The sequence below is a fragment of the Sapajus apella genome, unplaced genomic scaffold (genome assembly GCF_009761245.1).
Source record: "Sapajus apella isolate SASKATOON/1434 unplaced genomic scaffold, GSC_monkey_1.0 scaffold29, whole genome shotgun sequence".
In the NCBI taxonomy this organism is placed as follows: Eukaryota; Metazoa; Chordata; class Mammalia; order Primates; family Cebidae; genus Sapajus; species Sapajus apella.
The window spans coordinates 13,497,941-13,518,198 of NW_022436969.1; the positions used below are offsets into that span (position 1 = coordinate 13,497,941).

Sequence of the window (20,258 nt, forward strand, 5' to 3'; positions counted from 1 at the left end):
CTACCTATGTCATCTTTAATGAAAAGAAACTCTTTTAAAGCTAACCTACTAGTAGAACTCATTCCTTTTCAACTCATAAGGTGTCTTGTACCTATACAGCTTTCCATCTCCTTTATACTCTCTTCTCCTGATTTATTCTTCCTGGTCTCCTATAGACCTTTCCCAATTAAGAAAATACTTCTTTTGCTATGCCAATACATAGAGCTAGATTGCATAAGTAAGTAGTTTGTGTTCTTATTTCCATGTCTTTATCATTTCCTTCTACCTTTACTACTTGCTAGTTTCTGTCCTGTCTCTGGACTGTTTGCTAGTGATCTTTACAAATCGATCATTTTACTGAATCCTCTCTTTCTGGACCTGCCAAGGTGTCTAATACTACTTACATGTTCATTGGAAGCTTTTGTATTAGAATTATTTTTTTTCTCATATGTGTATACTTGTTTGCAGGAAATTAGAAAACATAGATAAGCAAAAAGAACATAAAGAATGTCTCTACTACCCAGACATCACCACCACTAACACTTTGGTGTTTATCATTTCAGACCTTTTCATATTATTTGTTTTTAATGGTTTTATATGCTGCATACTTCTTTAACCTACATTTTGTTTAAAAGTAAAGTGAACATCTTTTAATATATATGTCTTACTGTATATATTTTGATAGTATTTAGGTAACAATTTATTTCAATAGTATTCTTTTTGTTTGTTTGTTTGTTTTTTTGAGACAGAGTCTCTCTCTCTTGCTCAGGCTGGAATGCAATGTTGCGATCTTGGCTCACTGCAACCTCTGCCTCCCGAGTTCCAGCAATTCTCCTGCTTCAGCCTCCCAAGTAGCTGGGATTACAGGCATGCACCACCACACCTGGCTGATTTTTGCATTTTTAGTAGAGATAGGGTTTCTACTAAAAATCATGTTGACCATGCCGGTCTCAAACTCCTGACCTCAAGTGATCTGCCTGCCTTGCCTCCCAAAGTACTGGGATTACAGGCACAAGCCACTGTGCCTGGCCTAAACAATGTTCTTCCATTAGACATTTAGGTTGTTTTAATTTTGTTATGGTTACAAATGACCCTGAATGTTCTTGTGACTAAATCTTTGTGTGCTTTCTTAACATAACACTTCCACTACTGTTATTACTGTTGGCTAGGGTACCAGGCATTGTGCCAAGTACTTAATGAGTATTGTCTCGTTTACTTCTTAATCCTGTGTGGTAGGTAAATATCCTCTTTTGCAGAATTAACTGGGGCTAAGAGATTTTAGGTAGCTTGCCCAAGGCCACCCTACTAGTGAATAGTTGAGCCAGCATTTAAACTTTATCAGAGTGACTTCAGAGCTTGAATATATAACTAGTACATTTATTACCTCCTACATTGTTCTTTTTGTACAAAAAAAGGTCTCCAGTCTTAAAAACACTACAGTCTTCAGCCCTTCACTAGCTACTGCCTAATTTTTTGCTCCTGTTTATAGCAAAAGTCCTCCAAAGAGTTGACTGCATTCACTGTCAGCAGTACTTATTTTCCTCCCATTCTTTCCTACTCGCTCTGACCAGGCATTTTCGCCTACCACTCTGCTGTACCCACTCTTTTATGGTCACCAACAACCAAATCCAGTAATCAGTTTTTAATTTTCAGTTCTCATTTTTCTTGAAATGTTATTAGAGATTTTTTTTTGTCACTTCTTCCTTTTTGACATACTTTTTTCATTTGGCTTTTGAGAGTCCATATTCTTGATTTTCTTCCTTTTTGCAATGGTGTGACCACAGCACATTCAAACTCATGAGCTTAAGCAATCCTCCTGCCTCAGTCTCCTAAATGACTAGGACTACAGGTGCATACCAACTTGCCCAGGTAATTTAAAAAAAAAAAAAATTCTGTAGCTGAATGCAGTGCCTCATGCCTGTAATCCCAGCACTTTGAGAGGCTGAGGTTGGAAGATCACTTGAAACCAGGACTTCAGATATAATGAGATATAATGAGACCTCATCTTTACAAAGAAATACGTAAATTATTTGGATGTTGTGGTGCCTTCCTTGCTTAGCTACTTGGGAGGCAGAGGCAGGGGATTGCTTAAGCCAAGGAATTCGACGCTGCAGTGAGCTATGACTGTGCCACTGAACTTCAGCCTGGGCAACAGAGTGAGAAAAATTAAAAATACATGTGTGTACCTATGTAACAATCTTACATGTTCTTCACATGTACCCCAAAACCTAAAATGCAATTAAAAATAGAAATAAAATTTTCTTTGTAGAGATGGAATCTCGCTATGTTGCCCAGGCTGGTCTCAAATTGCTGGTCTCAAATTATCCTCTGCCTTGGCCTCCCAAAGCTCCAGGATTATAAGCACCTTGATTTTCTTCTTACCTCACTGCCTGCCGTTTCTTCTCTCCCCATCTTCTTAATGTTGAAGTGCCTCAGGGCTTAGTCCTTGCCCTTTATCTTGTATCTTACTTTCTCACTTGGTGATCAGGTCCTATCTCATGGTTCTAAATAACATCATTATGGAAGTGACTCTCACAAAGAGGAGGTAAGAAATGGCTTTTAGTTAAATATTGAAAATGGTGCCAGGTTTATCTCTTGAATTCCAGTTTTATCCATCCAGCTTCCTATGTGGCATCTCTTCCAGGATATCTAAAGTGGGAACCATCATCTGCTCACCGAATTTTATATCACACATAGTTTTCCCCATCTGAATTGATTATCCCTGTGTCCTTCCAACTGCACAGGCCAAAAATCAAATTGATACTTGTGTGTCTCATACCTCGTATTTAATCCAACAGAAAATCCTTTGGGTCCTATTCTCAATGTTTATCTTAAAATGACCATTTCTTACCCCTGCTATCGCTACGGCCTGGTCTGAGGTACCATCATATCGCCTGGATTACACTAACTGGTAGTTAACTGGTATCTCTCTTTTCATCCTTGCCCGTAAAAGGTTTGAGAAGTCAGATTGTGTCACTCTTCTGCTGAAGGCACTCATGGCTCCCCATTTTACTAAGAGTAAAAGCCAAAGTCCTTACAGCTACCTGCAGGGCCTTAGTAGCTCTGCTTTGCATCTCTCTGACTTTGTTTCTACTACCTTTCTGGCTTTTTCACTCCCCTCCAGTGCCATCCATATTCTCAGCTTAGGGCCCTCTGCTTGGAATGCGGTTCCTCCAGTTAGCCCGGGACTTACTCCCTCAGTTCATCCAAGTCTTGGTTATCTGTTGTCTTCTCAACAACTCTAACTCTATTTAATTGCAACTGTATTCCCCCTGTGTTTTTACTGTCAGTTTATTTCATTTCTCTTTTTTCTCCATTGTACATACCATCTTCTAACATGCTGTAGAATTTATTTATTTATTATGATTATATTTTCCTTCCCACATTCCTCCATTAGAATGTTGAATCCATAAGAACAGAACCTTCATCTGCTTTGTTCCATTCCTAGAACGATGCTTGGCGCATAGTAGGTGCTTAAATATTTTAAAATTGAGTGAATCTGGCTGGGCGCAGTGGCTGACGCTTGTAATTCCAGCACTTTGGAAGGCCGAGGCAGGCAGATCACTTGAGGTGAGAAGTTCGAGACCATCCTGGCCAACATGGCGAAACACGGTCTCTACTAAAAATACAAAATTGGCCGGGTGTGGAGGAGGGCGCCTGTAATCCCAGCTACTCAAGAGGCTGAGAGGCAGGAGAATTGCTTGAACCTGGGAGGCAGAGGTTGCAGTGAGCCAAGATCATGCCACCGCCACTCCAGCCTGGGCGACAGAGCAAGACTGCATCTCAAAAAAAAAAAAAAAAAATTGAGTGAATCTTTAATTCTTTTCCTGAGTATAAATTGGTAAATGTGTAATTGTAGAGTCAACAAAAGTATTCATTTTGAAGTCTTTTAATGTAGTTTAACTATTTCAGATTGATTAGTTTTCATTCCACCATCATTATGAAAACATAAAAACCATATCAGTTTTCATTCATACCGTCATTATATGGATAAGCAGAGAACCTCAGTGTTCACATTCTTGGTTTGATTTCTGTGACTTTAAAGTACATTCCTGGGTCTTTCCCTACGTCTGTTTCCCTACTTCTGGTTCTTTTTAACTCTGGTGGACATTTCTTCAAGTCATATTGATCTTTTTATGCTTTTAGTAAACTGATCCAAGCCTTATCTATTGTACCTATCTAATGAACCAAAGTCTTTATCTCTAACTGTCTTTAGTCTCAATTAAGCACAGCATCTCCTTCAGCTTTCTTTGGAACACCTCTGCTCATTGAACTTAATGTGGTGGTATGGCATCAGTGCTAAATCAAATTTTTCTTTCCTCCCTTCTGAATTTCCTCTTTGTGGGAAATATTACCATTTATCCAGTCTTCTAGAGGCAGAGACTCAAATGCATCTTGAATTTCTTTTTCCCCTCTTCTTTTTCATCTAATCAGGTTCTAAATTCTACTTATTTCTTTCTTCCAAATTTCTCTTTAAGTTTCTTTTCCTGCCATTTTCTACAGTGTCCCTTCTTCATCTTCTGGAGTTATCATCTTTAGCCAGACCCTTGTACATAATCTGATTTGTGGTAACTTCTTTGCACTTAGTTTATAACATAGCTATCCTTGGAGTATTTAGGATGAATAGAAGTGCTTGCTGGAGGGCTACTTTTTTGTTTGTTTGTTTTGTTTTTTGAGATGATGTCTCATTCTGTCACCCATGCTGGAGTGTAGTGGCATGATCTCAGCTCACTGCAACCTCTGCCTTCCAGGTTCAAGTGATTCTCCTGCCTCAGCCTTCCTAGTAGCTGGGATTATAGGCACTCGCCACCTCACTCAGCTACGTTTTGTATTTTTAGTAGAGATGGGATTTTGCCGTGTTGGTGAGGCTGGTCTCAAACTTCTGACCTCAGGTGATCAGCCCTCCTTGGCCTCCCAAAGTATTGGGATTACAGGCATGAGCCACTACGTCCAGCCTGGAGTGCTACTTTGGATTAATTAAAGCTTTCGTTGGGTTAAGCTTCTGCAGAATTAAGATATGTAAATTTGATATGTTCCCTTTCTTTTTAACTAAGGGAATAAAAGCAGGAAATAGTGTGAATAGTGATCTTGAAGAAAGTAGAATATTTAGTTAATGTTGAGCCAGTGATAGATTGAATGTCAAGTTGGTCGTGTGGTAGTGAATCAATAGCAGTTCTGTGTCAGTTGAGCAGATATATTCTCTCACTTGAAAAATTTGTTAGTCATAAGAATTCTATATCCAAATTAGCTTTCAGGAGATACTTATCTTGCAATATTGGAAATTAAAGAAAAAGAGAGAGATACTTATTGTTTGCCCTCATATTTCTAAATGTGCTTACTTGGACTTTTGCATGATGTAATTACGTACTGCAGACTATTGATTTTATGGTTATGGTCTTCTGTTTGTCTTTTAATGTCTGTATGTCTGTCTTTAGATTATAAACTCCTTGAAGCCAGGAATCATGGCTGGCTGACTCATGCTGTATAGTGCCAAACAAGTACTGATTGATGACTGCTTTTTTGATGCTGGTGGTGATTGGTGATGATGCCTTTATTATGTGTTAGATCATTAGGATCAGGATAATACTTTAATTCTAGCTCTTTGGCTTTAAGGTACTTGAGAGTTTCTTCTTCTTTGAACTTTTATATAAAGTATGTGGGAGGGAAAAGTTAAGTGATGTTTTCTTCATCTCTTGCAGCATTTGCTCTTGCAGAATTAATTGACAATTCATTGTCTGCTACTTCTCGTAACACTGGTGTCAGAAGAATACAGATCAAATTGGTAAGGAAATAATACTGTAAAGCAATTTAACTTTTCCTTTTGTAAGAATAGTAAAAGTTTATTGGAGAAAATTAGAAAATAAAGATAAAACTAAAAGTAGAAATAATTATCAGATGTCTCTTCATCCATTGTTAAAATTTTTTATGATTTTTTTTCTATGCATATATGTGTACATGTATGTGTACATTTGGTTTTTTGTAATCTTCTACTTTCCCTTAACAGTACATTGTTGACATGTGCCGTATCATGAATATTCCATTGTTGCAGTGGCTTATTGACTATATTATAAATTGGGTAGTTTGCGTTCTGTTGTCAAATATTTAGATTTTTTTCTGTGTTTTTGCCACTGGAAGGAATGCTGGAATGATGAACATTCTTATACATCTTCGTACATGTCTCTGAATATTTCCATAAGTTAAATTCTGAGAAATGGAATTTCTAGGCTAAAGGACGTGAAGAATTCTGAGGCTTTTGATACACACTGCTTCAGAAAATTGTATTCATTTACACTTCCATCAGTAATGTATAAATGAACCCATTGGATCTTTTTTTCATATTTACCTTTTTATGTTTCAAATATTGATTTGACTTTTCCTGTCTTTTTGAACTTATTTTGTTTCATAGCTTTTTGATGAAACACAAGGAAAACCTGCTGTTGCAGTGATAGATAATGGAAGAGGAATGACCTCTAAACAGCTTAACAACTGGGCCGTGTATAGGTTATCAAAATTTACAAGGCAAGGTGACTTTGAAAGGTTAGAAAACCTTACTTTTTTTTTTTGTGGGTAGCTATGTATTTTAATAAGGATAAAAAAACTGAGTATACTTTTAGATGCATATAATACATTGGAGTTTTTACTGTTATCTGCATATTTATTTAGGTTTTTATGTTATAGAATTTTTATGATTGATACTCAGAAATAGTCAGAACTACATAATATTGTGTCTTTCCATTAAACAGCTCATTTTGCATTTCCTGAGGTATGTAAGAGTTGATATGTTGAGTACCTTAGAGCTTTTCCCCTTTTTTCTCTGTGTAGCCTCTATAGCAATAGAATGGTTTTAAAATAGGCTTTAGAAATCACTTCATACCATTTGCAAAATGTCTAAAACTGCATGTGGTTCTGTGAAGCTCACTATTGCTCTACTTTCAGAGCTCTTTTTGCAAAACATTTCAGGAGCAGAATCTAGTGGAGTTATGTATCAGAATGTGCTTGTAGAAAATATCTTGAATGAGGATGTCACTGGGAAAACAAAATATGCGAAAAGCCATCAGCCATAAAAAGATTTAGATCTTTGGGATCTTAGTGGAGCTCTAGTAAAGTAGAGCTTTGACCCACAAGTCTTTTGATATTTTAAGCTATGTTGCTGTACTTCTAACAGCATACTTGGGAAGAGTCACTTGGCATTCTTATTAAATAGTTGGTGTGTGTTCATAACCTGTTTTGTTCTTTACTGTGTCAAGAAAAGTCACCCACATTTAAGGATCAATCTCAATGTGTTAATATAGTTAGCACATTGGCCGTCTTGCTTCTAAAATTTCAGCACCCTTAGAATTTTCATCATATTATTAAAGACTTAATAGTGCCATTGTAAGAGATAATGTAGTATGAAGAACAAAGACTCTTGTATCATTTGGCCTGGTTTGGATTTTAGCCTTGCCACTTACTAATTGTGTGACATTGGTCAACTTACATTACTTCTCTGTGCCCCAGCTTATATATCCATAAAATGGGGATAGTATCCCATAAGGTTTTGTAACAACTAAGTTAGTACATGTAAAATCCTTAGGACAGAGTCTGGCATATTGTAAATAGTCGATAAATATAAGCTATGGAAGCTGTCATTTTAGTTATTACTTCTCATTCCTAACCTCAGACCTTACAGAGTCTCACTCTGTTGCCCGGGCTAGAGTGCAGTGCAGTGGCACACACTCGGCTCACTGCAATTGCTGCCTCCTGGGTTCAAATGATTTTCTTGCCTCAGCCTCCCAAGTAGCTGGGACTACAGGCGCCTGCCACCACATCCAGCTATTTTTTGTATTTTTAGTAGAGACTAGGTTTCACCATGTTGACCAGTCTAGTCTTGAACTCCTGACCTCAGGTTGGTCGGCCTGCCCCAGCCTCCCAAAGTGCTAGGATTACAGGCATGAGCCACTGCACCTGGCCTAGACTTCTCCACAGCCATTGTATTTCACTATTTTCATGAATATGTGGCACTTAAAGGATTTATAAAAAGCCGGAGAGAAGGCAAAGACCAGTCTTTAATAATGTGAGGATAGGATTTAGCATATGACAGAAGTATTAGGTGGAAGGGAAGGTAGAACAGATGGTAGATAAGGCAAAATGATCAGAAACACATCAGTTATATCAACTAGAAAAGTAGAAAGAAATGAAAATCTTAACTGGATTCATGGGACATTGACTGATTTTTCTCTGGTTCTTAGAACAACACCAACTTTTAAACTTAACCAAATATTAGGGAAACTGTAATTCTGGCAAAAATCTTTTTGTGCTCTTTTAGTCTTAGCTTTATAGGTTTGGTGTCAGTAAACAATCAGTTGTTAATTCTAGCTGTTAGGTACTCATACTGTCTTTGGGTCCAGTGTCAGTTCCTTGACCCACTCTAATTTCTATCAAGATCAGATGCACTCCTTCAGCCTCTAGCTTGTGCTCAGATGCTTTATTCCTTCCATTTGTTTTTTCTGGATACAAGGATGAATGCCATAGAAGACAGGCTGTGGAAGAAAGGAAAGAACAGGCTAAAAGTACTAAACAACTAACAGTCTTGACCTGTAGCTCACAATGTATTAGAGAGAGAAACAGAAATACAAAAAATTACATGAAGAAGCATTTCAGTTATTATTACTATGAATAAAATGTAGAGTAATGTTGAAGGAATGGATTGCTAGGAAAAAAAAAAGAGTAGAGTAATAGGGCTGATGCACATCTCCTCTAGATAAGGTGGTTGGAGATGAGAGCCTCTTTGAGATTATATTTGAGTTGAGGCTTGAATAATCAAAAGAAAGCAGTGTGTTTCAAGTAGAAGAAGCACCAGCAAAGCAAAGACTCTGAAATTGTGAGTCTTGTGTTTGAAGGACAGAAAGGATGCTATTATGATTGTAGCACTGTAGATAAAGGGGAGAGTAGAGGGAGATGTAAGAATTTCAGTTTGGTAATATTATTCATAATTCTCATTTACCTGGGTACTACTCCCTAACCTCACCCTTTTTATTTTGAAAAATTTCAAGCCAATGGACAAGATGAAAGAACTAGCACCCATATATCCTTCACCTAGATTTATTGGTTGTTAACATTTTGTCACATTTATTTGTCTACACGCTTGCAAACACACACTTTGTTTTTCTGAATCATTTGAAAGTACACTGCTGTCAGCTTGTGACATTTCACTCCTAAATACTGTAGCAGGTGTATTCTGAGGACAAGTAGATTCTCATAACTAAAAATCATTATCACATCTAAAAAGTTTATCATTAATGCAACAATATCTAACATAAGATTTTCATTAGATTTTTTTTTTTCTCTTGTCATGTCTGGTCTTCTTTATTATAGTTTCCCTACCTTTTGTGTTTTTCATAATATTTTCATTTTTCTGTGGTGCTTAGGCTAGTTTTCTTGTAGAATGGTCCTCAACTGGGATCTGAGTGTTTTCTCAGCACTGTTTTCTTCCTTTAGTATTTTATTATGAACATTTAAAAACATATAGAAAAGTTGAAGTTTTACAGAAAATACCCATACCCACATCTAGGTTTTACTGTTGAACTCCATATCTGTCTGTCCCACCATTAGTTCATCTGGTTTTTTAATACAGTTTAAAACAAGTTATAAGTATCAGTATACTTTTTCCTAGTGTTGAAAGTATCCATATTATTTTCCAGGGTTCAATATTTTTAATTTTGAGGTAAAATTTACATATTATACAGTTAAATGTTTATATATATCTTAAAAGTATCTTCATTGAATTTATCTTTTATGGAGATAAAATTTACATATCATAAAATTTACAGTATTAAAGTATACTAAGTAGTTTTGAGTTAACAAAATTGTGCAGCCATCACCACTAATTCCAGAATATTTTCACAACTCCAAAAGAAACCCTGTACTAAGTGGTAGTCACTTTCTATCTCCTGGCAATTGGTAATCTTCTTTTAATATTTTTTTTGTGTTTTTTGAGACAAATCTTGCTCTGTTGTCCAGAGTGGAGTATAGTGGCACTGTCTTGGCTTGCTGCAATCTCTGCCTCTTGGGCTCAAGCCATCCTCTTACTTCAGCATCCCATTTAGCTGGGACCATAGGTGCGTGTCACCATACCTGGCTAATTTTTTGTAGAGGTGGGGTCTCACTATGTTGCCCAGGCTGGTCTCCAACTCCTGAGCTCAAGTAATCCACCTGCCTCAGCCTCCCAAAGTGCTGGGATTATAGGAGTGAGCCACCATGTCTGCCCAGTGGTTGTTAATCTACAGTTTTAATTGTTCTTCTAGGGATTACAACCAGCATCTTAATTTATAACAATACAGTTTGGATTAATGCCAATGACATGTCTATAGTATACAAAAACCACTCCTATTTAGCTTTGTTCTCCTCCCATTTCTGTGTACTATTATTTTGATATAAATGCGATTGTTGTACATTACAGCCCTGTCACTACAGTTTTCTACTTACTATTTTATGCCTTGATCTTTTAAATCAGATAGGAAAAGAGTTACAAATAATACATTTATACTGTCTTTTCTAAGTATGTGATTACCACTACCTTATTTTCTGTTTATTTCTTCATGTGTATTTGAGTTATAATACTTTCTAGTATCCTGGTATTTTAGCCCAAGCAACTCTCTATGGCTCCATTAGGGCAGATCTGCTAATGACAAATTCCCTGTTTTTATTTGAAAATGTCTTAATCTTTCCATTATTTTTGAAGGCTACTTGTGCTGGGTAAAGAACTCTTGGTTGACAGCCTTTGTCTTTTAACACTTTGAATATGTTAGTTAGCTCACTGCCATCTGGCTTTATGGTTTCTGATGAGAATTAGCAGTTAATCTTTTTGAGGATCCCTTCTGTCTAACAAATTGCTTCTCTCACTGCTTTTGAGATTCTCTTTTTGTCTCTTTTTTTTTTTTTTTTTTTTTGCATTTCCCTAATGAGGTCTCTGGCTTTTGACAGTTTAATGCTGGTGTGTTTAGGTATGGATTTGGGTTCATCCTACTTCGAGTTCATTGAGTTTCTTGGATATATAGAATAAAGTTTTTCATCAGATTTGGGAAGTTTTTGGCCATTTTTTCCTCCAGGTATTTTCCCCCTTTCTTTTTGTGACTCCTCTTATCCATATACTTGATGGTGTTCTATAGCACAGTCTCTGAGGCTTTGGTTTTTTTTCTTCATTTTTCTTTTTGTTCCTCAGACTGAATAATTTCAATCAGCCTATCTTCAAATTTATGGATTCTTCTGCCAACTAAGATCTGCTCATGAGTCTCTTAAGTGATTTTTTCATTTTGGTTATTTTTTCCAAATCTAGAATTCCTATTCAGTTCTCTTTTATGATTTTTGTCCCAACTGATACTCTCTGTTTGGTGTGTCCCACCTGATACTCTGTTTGGTGTGTCCCAACTGATACTCTCTGTTTAGTGAAATATCATTCTTATACTTTCTTTTAGTTCATTAGACATGGTTTCTGTTCTTTGACTATATTTAAAATAGTTGAGCTGCTTCTGCCACAGTTTCCACCAACTGTTCATTTTCCTTTGTGTGAACCATACTTTAATATCTCTTTGCATGGCTTGTAATTTTTTGTTGAGAACTGGCCATATTATAATATAATGTAGGAACCCTGGAAATCTGATACCACCTCTCTCCCCAAGACTTGTTGTTTCATCTGTTGTTTGTTTATGTAGTGGCTTTTCTGAACGAATTCTGTTAAGTCTATCTTTGTGTTACCCTTGAAGTTTCTGATTAGTTAGCTTTGTGGTCAGCTGATGATCAAATATTAAATGTCTTGAATCACTAAGTCTCGCAGCTTTTGCTGAGGGGCTCTACGTGCAGAGTGGGGCATGTTTTTAGTGCTCTGTTGCAGTTTACAACTCTGCCTTACTTTCACTTCTTGCTTGTATTGAACCTCAAGGTAAGCTGGAGGTGAGTCATTACTAGGACCTTCTCAATTCTTTCTTGAATATGTGTATAGCCCTGCATGTGGGAGTGACCTTATTGATTCTAGTGAATATCTTGAAGCTTTTAAAAATCCCTGCAGACCTCATGTTTCCTTGTACATTCTTGGTCAGATTCTTGTTTTCTCTGACTGTTTTCATTGCCTCAGACAGCTGTTAAAGCAGTTGATGCTGGTTGATCTTGATAGTTTTTTTTTCAGGTGTTCTCATTGCTTTAATCAGTGAGTGGATTCTTGGAAGTTCCTATGCCACCATTCTGGAAGTGATCACTCGTTTACTGATTTTTGACAAATGTATATATACACTTGTGTATCTCAGACCCTTATCAAGATACAGGACAATAGGCTGGTCAGTGGCTCACACCTGTAATGCCAACACTTTGGGAGGCTGAGGCAGGAAGGTTGCTTGAGCCCAGGAATTTGAGACCAGTTTACACAACATATGAGATCCCATCTCTACAAAACATTTTTAAAGAAATTAGCCAGGTGTAGGCCAGGCACAGTGGCTCATGCCTATAATCCCAGCACTTTGGGAGGCCGAGGCAGGCAGATCACCTGAGATCAGGAGTTCAAGACCAGCCTGGCCAGCATGGCAAAACCCTGTCTGTACTAAAAATACAAACCTTAGCTAAGTGTGGTATCATTTGCCTGTAATCTCAGCTGCTTAGGAGACTGAGACAGGAGAATTGTTTGAACCCTGGAGGTGGAGATTGCAGTGAGGCGAGATTGCGCCACTATACTCCAGCCTGGGAGACAGAGCAAGACTCCGTCTCAAAAAAAAAATTAGCCAGGTGTTATGGCTTGTACCTGTAGCCCCAGTTTCTCAGGAGGCTGAGGTGGGAGGATCACTTGAGGCCAGGAGGTCAAGGCTGTGGTAAGCCATGATCATACCACTGCATTCCAGCCTGGGCAACTGAAAAAAATCTTTTCTCTCAAAAAAAAAAAAAAAAAAAAAAAAAAAAGATGTACAACATTACATAAAGCTAGAAAATTCTCTCATAATTTGGACACTATCAGAATTATTGCTTTAGAAGTTAACGTGGGTACCTGGAACATTATTGTAATAGTGTATGTATAATTATTTTATTGGAGAAGGAGATATGACATTAGTTAAGTCAGCTGGATTCAGATATGTGTTGGATTGGTGCTACTTTTTCTGCACTTTCAACTTGCCCATCAATTAATAGGCTCTCAAGTCAGAGCCATTTTTTGAAATATTTTATAAATAAGTTAAAAATGCTATGTGACTCATGCCATATTTATTTTAAGTTGTAGAAACGGACCGCCAACAGGATTTTTTCTAATATTCCTAAAGAAGAAGCTGCTTTGTCTTATTTGGTTTTCAGCAAATTAAGATTAGCTTTTGTTTACTTTTCTAATGTTTGTATTTGCTTTAATGTAGGAATACATTTGTAACGTTTAAGCACCCTACTTTAATTTGGTCATTTTCGTATGCCTGGCAGATTTATTTCAGAGGCTCTGATTGAGATTGGTGGCCAGTTTTGTTAGAGGTGGAGCTTTCTTAATTTTGCTGTTTTTTTCTCCTCCTCTGTTAGATTCAATATCATGAGATACATGCATACATAGTTATTCTACCCTGGTTTCCTGGCAGTCATTTAGATATAGTTTCTTTTACCAATTTGATCATCTTTCTTGATAACTTTTTCTTTTTTTTTTTTGAGATGGAGTCTTACCTGTCGCCCAGGCTGGAGTGCAGTGGCATGATCTCAGCTCACTGCAACCTCTGCCTCCCATGTACAAGCGATCCTGCCTCAGCCACCCAAGTAGCTGGGATTATAGGCCCACACCACCACTCCTGGCTAATTTTGTATTTTTAGTAGACACGGAGTTTCACTGTGTTGGCCAGGCTGGTCTCAAACTCCTGACCTCAGGTGATCCACCCATCTCGGCCTCCCAAAGTGCTGGTATTACAGGAGTGAACCACTGCCTCCTGATAATTTTTCTTACTTGAAACACCTCTTACGTTTCGTTTCCATCAAAATTTCCCAAAGATTAAGTGTCCTCTTTCATTGTATTAAAATGTTTTCTGAAAATTGTTTGGACTTAATGTAAATTTATTCCTTAAGGAGGTGAATTTCCTAATTCTCCAGAGGACTGCTCTGGTATAAGACTGTTTCTTAAAATCATACTTTTCTACTTTTATTTATCTTCATAAAGGGATATTTATATAGTCCTTGAGTGGATATACGAAATTTTCTAGACTCATTAACACAAGTCTGAGACTGTCTTGAAATATATATTCTTAGCCTTACTTGCTGTGATAGAGCTGTTGCCTAGATTTGGTTTGCATGGGTCATTTGGGTTGAAAAAGGGATTATGAGTGTGTGCATTTCTAACTAGTGGAGAGATCTCTTTAGTTTTGCCTGAGCTGATGTATATATGCTGTTTTATCACTGAGCTTCTCCCTTCTCTAAACTTTGGTATGTTTTCCCAGAAATATTTTAAAGGAAAATATTGGAGGATATTTTCAACTTATTTCCTAGCAGTATTGCCATAGTAACAGAGAGAGAGAGAGAGAGACAGAGAAAGAAATGATTGTGGGCCTGGCAATGTCAGATATAAGTGATGGGGAGGAAGGCAGCAAACCACATTGCCATGTATGTACCTATGCAACAATCTTGCATGTTCTTCACATGTAACACAAAACCTAAAACGCAATAAAATATATATTAAAAAAAAAGTAGTGGTGTGTTTGTATATTGTGTGAGGTGTTTTGTATAAATGCAAGCTTGTGTTGGGAGGAATTTTGTGTGTGTTATTTTCTGTAGACAGTTTGTGTGTGTTGTATGTGGATGTGTTTGTGTGTAGATGTTGCAGGTGGTGTTGTGAGGGGATACTCTTTTGTTGTTTTGTATCTCTGGTATTACAGTATCCTACCTGGTCAATGTTGTCTTTATGTTTATTGTGATTTTTTTTTGTTTTTTTGGGGACGGAGTTTTGCTCTTGTTACCCAGGCTGGAGTGCAATGGCGCGATCTCGGCTCACTGCAACCTCCGCCTCCTGGGTTCAGGCAATTCTCCTGCCTCAGCCTCCTGAGTAGCTGGGATTACAGGCATGCGCCACCATGCCAGCTAATTTTTTGTATTTTTAGTAGAGACGGGTTTCACCGTGTTGACCAGGATGGTCTCAATCTCTTGACCTCGTGATCCACCCGCCTCGGCCTCCCAAAGTGCTGGGATTACAGGCTTGAGCCACTGTGCCCGGCCTATTGTGATTATTTATATATGGGGATAGGACTTTTTATACCAATTAAAAAGTTTTTGTTTATCCCATTCTTTCTGTTTCCTCTGTTTTCTCTTAAATTTATTGTCTTCTGCTGTTTTGTTTTCTTGCTCTGCCTTTTTTCTCCTTGATATTTTAGAATTTATATCTTCTGATTTTCTTTGAAATTTTAACATGCGTATTTAAATTTCAGGATTAAAAGTCTTTTCCTTCTCCCAATTTAAGGACTGTGTTAGCTTTGGTCACTCCCTTCCTGAAATGACATTTTTGTTATTGAAAGTATTTAAAGTCTAACTTTTGAAAGCATTTAAAGTCTGACTTTTTAGAAATTCAACAATATATATACTACCACTTTTTCACCACACAGTAAATATCTCATATGTAGTACTTAAAAAAGTTACCTTTGTATGTATCATATTATGGTGACCACTTGTATGTCAGATTGTGCTTGCAGGAATCAAGTCTTCTGGTGATAAATTACTTTGGTTTTTATCTATAAATTCTTTATTTTTCTCTAGTTGACAATTTAGGTTAACAGATTTTTTTCAGGCACTATAGTGATAATATTCTTCTCTGTCTTTTACTGTAGCTGTCAAAGCCTACTAATCTCTTTTATTCTGTTTTATCTCTCAGCCTATTTTCTAGTTTTTCTGTTTGGTTTTTGGTGTTTACAATGACGTTGATTTCTTTTTATGTGTCCTGTTTGGGCCCTTTCAGTTTTCCTGGATCTGTGAAGCCGTGTTTTTTATTGGTTCAAGAATATTTACAGCTATTTTCCATTTTCTGTTCCCTCTCTTTCTAGAACTATGTTTAATCTTATATGAGATCTTTTCCTTTGGTCATTTATGTCTTTTTTCATATTTTCAGTTTTCTTTATTTCCTGTGGTTACATTCTTTGTATCTTTCTGTTCTCTAATTCTCTCCAGCTATATCACATCTGCTTGGTCTTTAATCTTTCCGTTGAGTTTAATAGTGGTTCCAGTCTCACCTTTATTCCGTTTATTTCTGATATTGGGGGATGATGTCCCTGTGGACTTTGCCTATATTTTGAAAGACCAGTGATGCCTCTTCTTCAGAATGTTGTTATGGCTCAGTATTCCCTCAGAGTTCTTCATTTATCATGATACATGGAAATGAGAATCTCCTTTGCTCTAATTACCATTATTCAGACAATATTTTAGCAAGTTTTAACGTAGTAAACAATTTTGAAGGGAAAGTTTTAGAGGCATAAGGATAATAAAAATACTTATTTAGTCCTGTTTGCTGAGAGATTTTCTGATTTAATAGGATTGAGCCCAAGAATTTGCATTTTTTAAAAGTTTTCAGGTAAAACTGATGCATCTGGCCTAGGGACTACACTTTGAGATGCACTGGAGTAGATGTCTCGATACTGATTATTTCACCTTTCAGTTAGGGGTGTTTGCAGGCTTGGTGATCATTTTATTAACACTGAATACAAGTGCAATGAAAGTTTCATTTGGCACTTAAGTAGCTTGTTTAAAATGACTGCATTAATGTAATGTTTTATTTTAGTGACCATTCAGGATATGTTCGCCCAGTACCAGTGCCACGCAGTTTAAATAGTGATATTTCCTATTTTGGTGTTGGGGGCAAGCAAGCTGTCTTCTTTGTTGGACAATCAGCCAGAGTAAGTAAAAAAATTTCTTGTAAATGAAAGTTTGTCAAAATACTTTCAAGTTGACTCTGTCTAAATGTGTTAACCAGTTTATTAGGAATTTTAAAAGTACTCTTTTTAATATTTAACAGATGATAAGCAAACCTGCAGATTCCCAAGATGTTCATGAGCTTGTGCTTTCTAAAGAAGATTTTGAGAAGAAGGAGAAAAATAAAGAGGCAATATATAGTGGATATATTAGAAACAGAAAGGTACGATACATTTTAACTCATAATTGTAAATTTACTCCTTTGGATAGATGGTAGAACAGAACTTAACATGAAGGTATGAATTTTTCAAAATGAGTTACTCTTTCCTTTAGTTATGTTAATAACAAAAATGGGCTTTCTCAAGCCAGAAATCTTCAGACAAGTTGTCTCATAAAGCTTACTAAGCTTTCTGTAGATTGCTTGTAGGATTGTAAACTTTTTTCCCTGTTCCGAATTTGGATTTTAAAATTTATGTTATATAATAAAATCATAGAGTAGAAAACCAATAATAGGATAATGGACTTTCAGAAAATTGGACCTCCAGAGAAATAAATGAGAGATTGCTCTTATAAGTTCGCATTCAAATTCTTGTGTTAATAAGACAAAATGTTAACAAATTTGAATCTTGGTGGTGAGTAAATATTTATTGTATATTTCTTTAACTCTTCTCTGTTTGAAACATAATTTTTAATCTAAAATATTTAATATGTAAGTTAGTTTATTTATTAATAATTTTAAGAGATGGGTTCTCACTCTGTCTCTCTAGACTAGAGTGTAGTGTGCTATCACAGTTCACCACAGCCTCGAACTTCTGGTCTTAGGCAGTCCTCCAACCTTGGCCTCCTAAAGTGTTGGGATTATAGATAAATATTTTAAAGTGACTTACAGCTGGGCAGTGGCTCTCTCCTGTACTACCAACATTTTGGAAAGCTAAGATGGTAGGATCGCTTGAGCTCAGGAGTTCAAGACCAGCCTGGGTAGCATAGGAAACTTTCTAAAAAAAAAAAAAAAAGCCAAGTGTGTTGGTGTGTACCTGTAGTCCTAGCTACTCGGGAGGCTGAGGTAGGAGGATCACTTGAGCCCAGCTGCAAGTGAGCTATGATCATGCCACTGCATTCCGATTTGGGTGATAGAGCAAGACTGTCTCAAAAACAATACAACGTTTTTAAAAAGTAATTTTGAACTTTTAAAAAATTGGATTTCTGATTCTAAAACAACTTGTAGGAAACTATGTAGGAAAGCATAAGGAAAATAAAAATACTCCCAAGTCCTAGAGAAACCTACTGAAGCATTTTGGTGAATTTCCTTCAAATTCAACTTTTAAAAATATGTACTTATAGTTTTGATCCCACATTTTAAAAATTCGTATGTTGAGTATTTTCCCATCTTATAAAATATTTTGATACACAACAGTTTTTAGTAGCCTTATAACATTTCCTTCAATGAATGTAACATAGTTTCACTATTCTGTTGAGCATTTGGCTTATATAAAGGATTTTAGAATAATTGTAAAGACATTGCCATGAATATCTTTGCATAACATCTTCCCTGAATTACAGATTTTTTTTCTTAGATTGTTATAATTTTAATAGCTGTGATAATGAATTTGAAAATTTTTTTTTTTTTTTTTTGAGATGGAGTTTTGCTCCGTTGCCTAGAGTGCAGTGGCACCATCTCAGCTCACTGGAACCTCCTCCTCCCTGGTTCAAGTAGTTCCCCTGCCTCAGCCTCCTGAGTAGCTGCAATTACAGGTGCATGCCAACATGCCTGGCTAATTTTTTTTGTATTTTTAGTAGAGATGGGGTTTTACCATGTTGGCCAGATAGGTCTCAAACTCCTGACCTCAGGCAGTCCGTCCGTCCACCTCAGCCTCCCAAAGTGCTGGGATTACAGGCGTGAACCACCGCTCCCAGCCTGAATTTGGACTTTTTATATGTTCATGGCTTGTATTTCAAAATTGCATGTCAGAAAGTTTAAACCCAAAGTCATGTACACTTCCAATAACTATATGGAAGTACTTGTCTGACCATTTATTTTTCAAAAGAATGAGAGAGGGAAAAAGGACAGCAAAATCTTGACCATTTGGTAAGTTAAAAAAACACCTTTTCTTTCTTTAGTTGGTAGGTTGAATTTTTTTTCATTTTATTATCCACTTTTATTTTCCAATAATACTCACTTTGTGCAGGATATTACTTTCTTTTCTTTGTTTCATTTACTTAACAAATTACATATTTCATCTTATTTTTTCCATCTTATCTTAGCCATCACAAAGCCCTATAAAATATAATGGTGGAACTATTGCTTGCCATGATAAAACTGGTGAAAAATAGGAATTGAGAATTTAAGTGGCTTTCAAAATTGTGTACATATTACAAAGCTTGTATAGAACTGGGCTTCTTGGAGCACCATTTTTCTGCCTTTTCTATGTTTTGTGCTTAGTTCTTCCCAGCAAACATTTCATGGGTACCAACAGGTACTGGGTCCTTTTCCTTTTCTGACCAGTCTTTTCCAGTCTATTTTTGTTGAACAACTCTACTCTCTCTGACCTGTGAGCAGTTTTCAGAATGTGGGTGGAGTTGGTGGTTCTTGTTCTATAGTCAACAGTCTTGCCTTTTCTATAGATGTGTATTTGCTGCTTAAACCAAAAGCTCTCAAATCTGTGTTTCATGTGAAAACTTTTAAAATTGAGACAGTAAATCATGCTAGGTTCAGTAAAGGAAACAAACTATCCTAGGCCCTTTACACAGAACATATTTAATAGAGGGAATTAGATGCTTACTGATTATTGGAAGGGCCAAAGAAATGAGTTATGGCTAAGCCTTCTAGAATGATGCCAGGACTCTCTGAAGTTATCCTGGAGGGGTGCTGCAACATTTGCTGTAATCATTCAGTTAGAAGACCACCACTGGGTCTGGAATTCAGGAACTCACTGCTGTATCTGTGATCCAAGAGTTGGAATGATCTCACTGCCACAATTGTTCCAATACTGGAACACAGAATTTGTGGCCATAACTAGGGCTGCAGTGGCTTTTTTTGTTTTTTGGAATTGAACAATAAATGAATTTATTATTTGGTCGGTGCAAAAGCAATTGTGGTTTTTGATTACTTTTTTTTTCTTTTTAATACTTTAAGTTCTGGGGTACATGTGCAGATTGTGCAGGATTGTTACATAGGTATATAAATGCCACGGTGGTTTACTGCATCCAACCCCGTGTCATCTACATTAGGTATTGCTCCTGATGTTATCCCTCCCCAGTACTCCCACTCCCTGCTATCCCTCCCCTAGCTCTTCCACCCCCCAACAGGCCCCGGTGTGTGATGTTCCCCTCCCTGTGTCTGTGTGTTCTCATTGTTCAACACCCACTTATGAGTGAGGACACACAGTGTTTGGTTTTCTGTTCCTGTGTCAGTT

At 36.9% G+C, this 20,258-nt stretch overlaps 1 protein-coding gene across 2 annotated transcripts in view; it reads left to right on the forward strand.

Moving 5' to 3' along the window:
- SMCHD1 (structural maintenance of chromosomes flexible hinge domain containing 1) overlaps positions 1-20,258 on the forward strand; it is a 159,599-nt gene that overhangs the window by 11,599 nt on the left and 127,742 nt on the right. For both annotated transcript variants that reach the window (XR_004273454.1, XM_032293271.1), the window contains exons 4-7: positions 5,679-5,761; positions 6,386-6,516; positions 16,715-16,829; positions 16,949-17,068. Coding sequence is in view for 1 of the 2 variants with exons in the window: in XM_032293271.1 (XP_032149162.1) it covers positions 5,679-5,761; positions 6,386-6,516; positions 16,715-16,829; positions 16,949-17,068 (449 nt within the window). In the remaining variant the exon portion in view is untranslated. The remainder of the gene's footprint in view (positions 1-5,678; positions 5,762-6,385; positions 6,517-16,714; positions 16,830-16,948; positions 17,069-20,258) is intronic.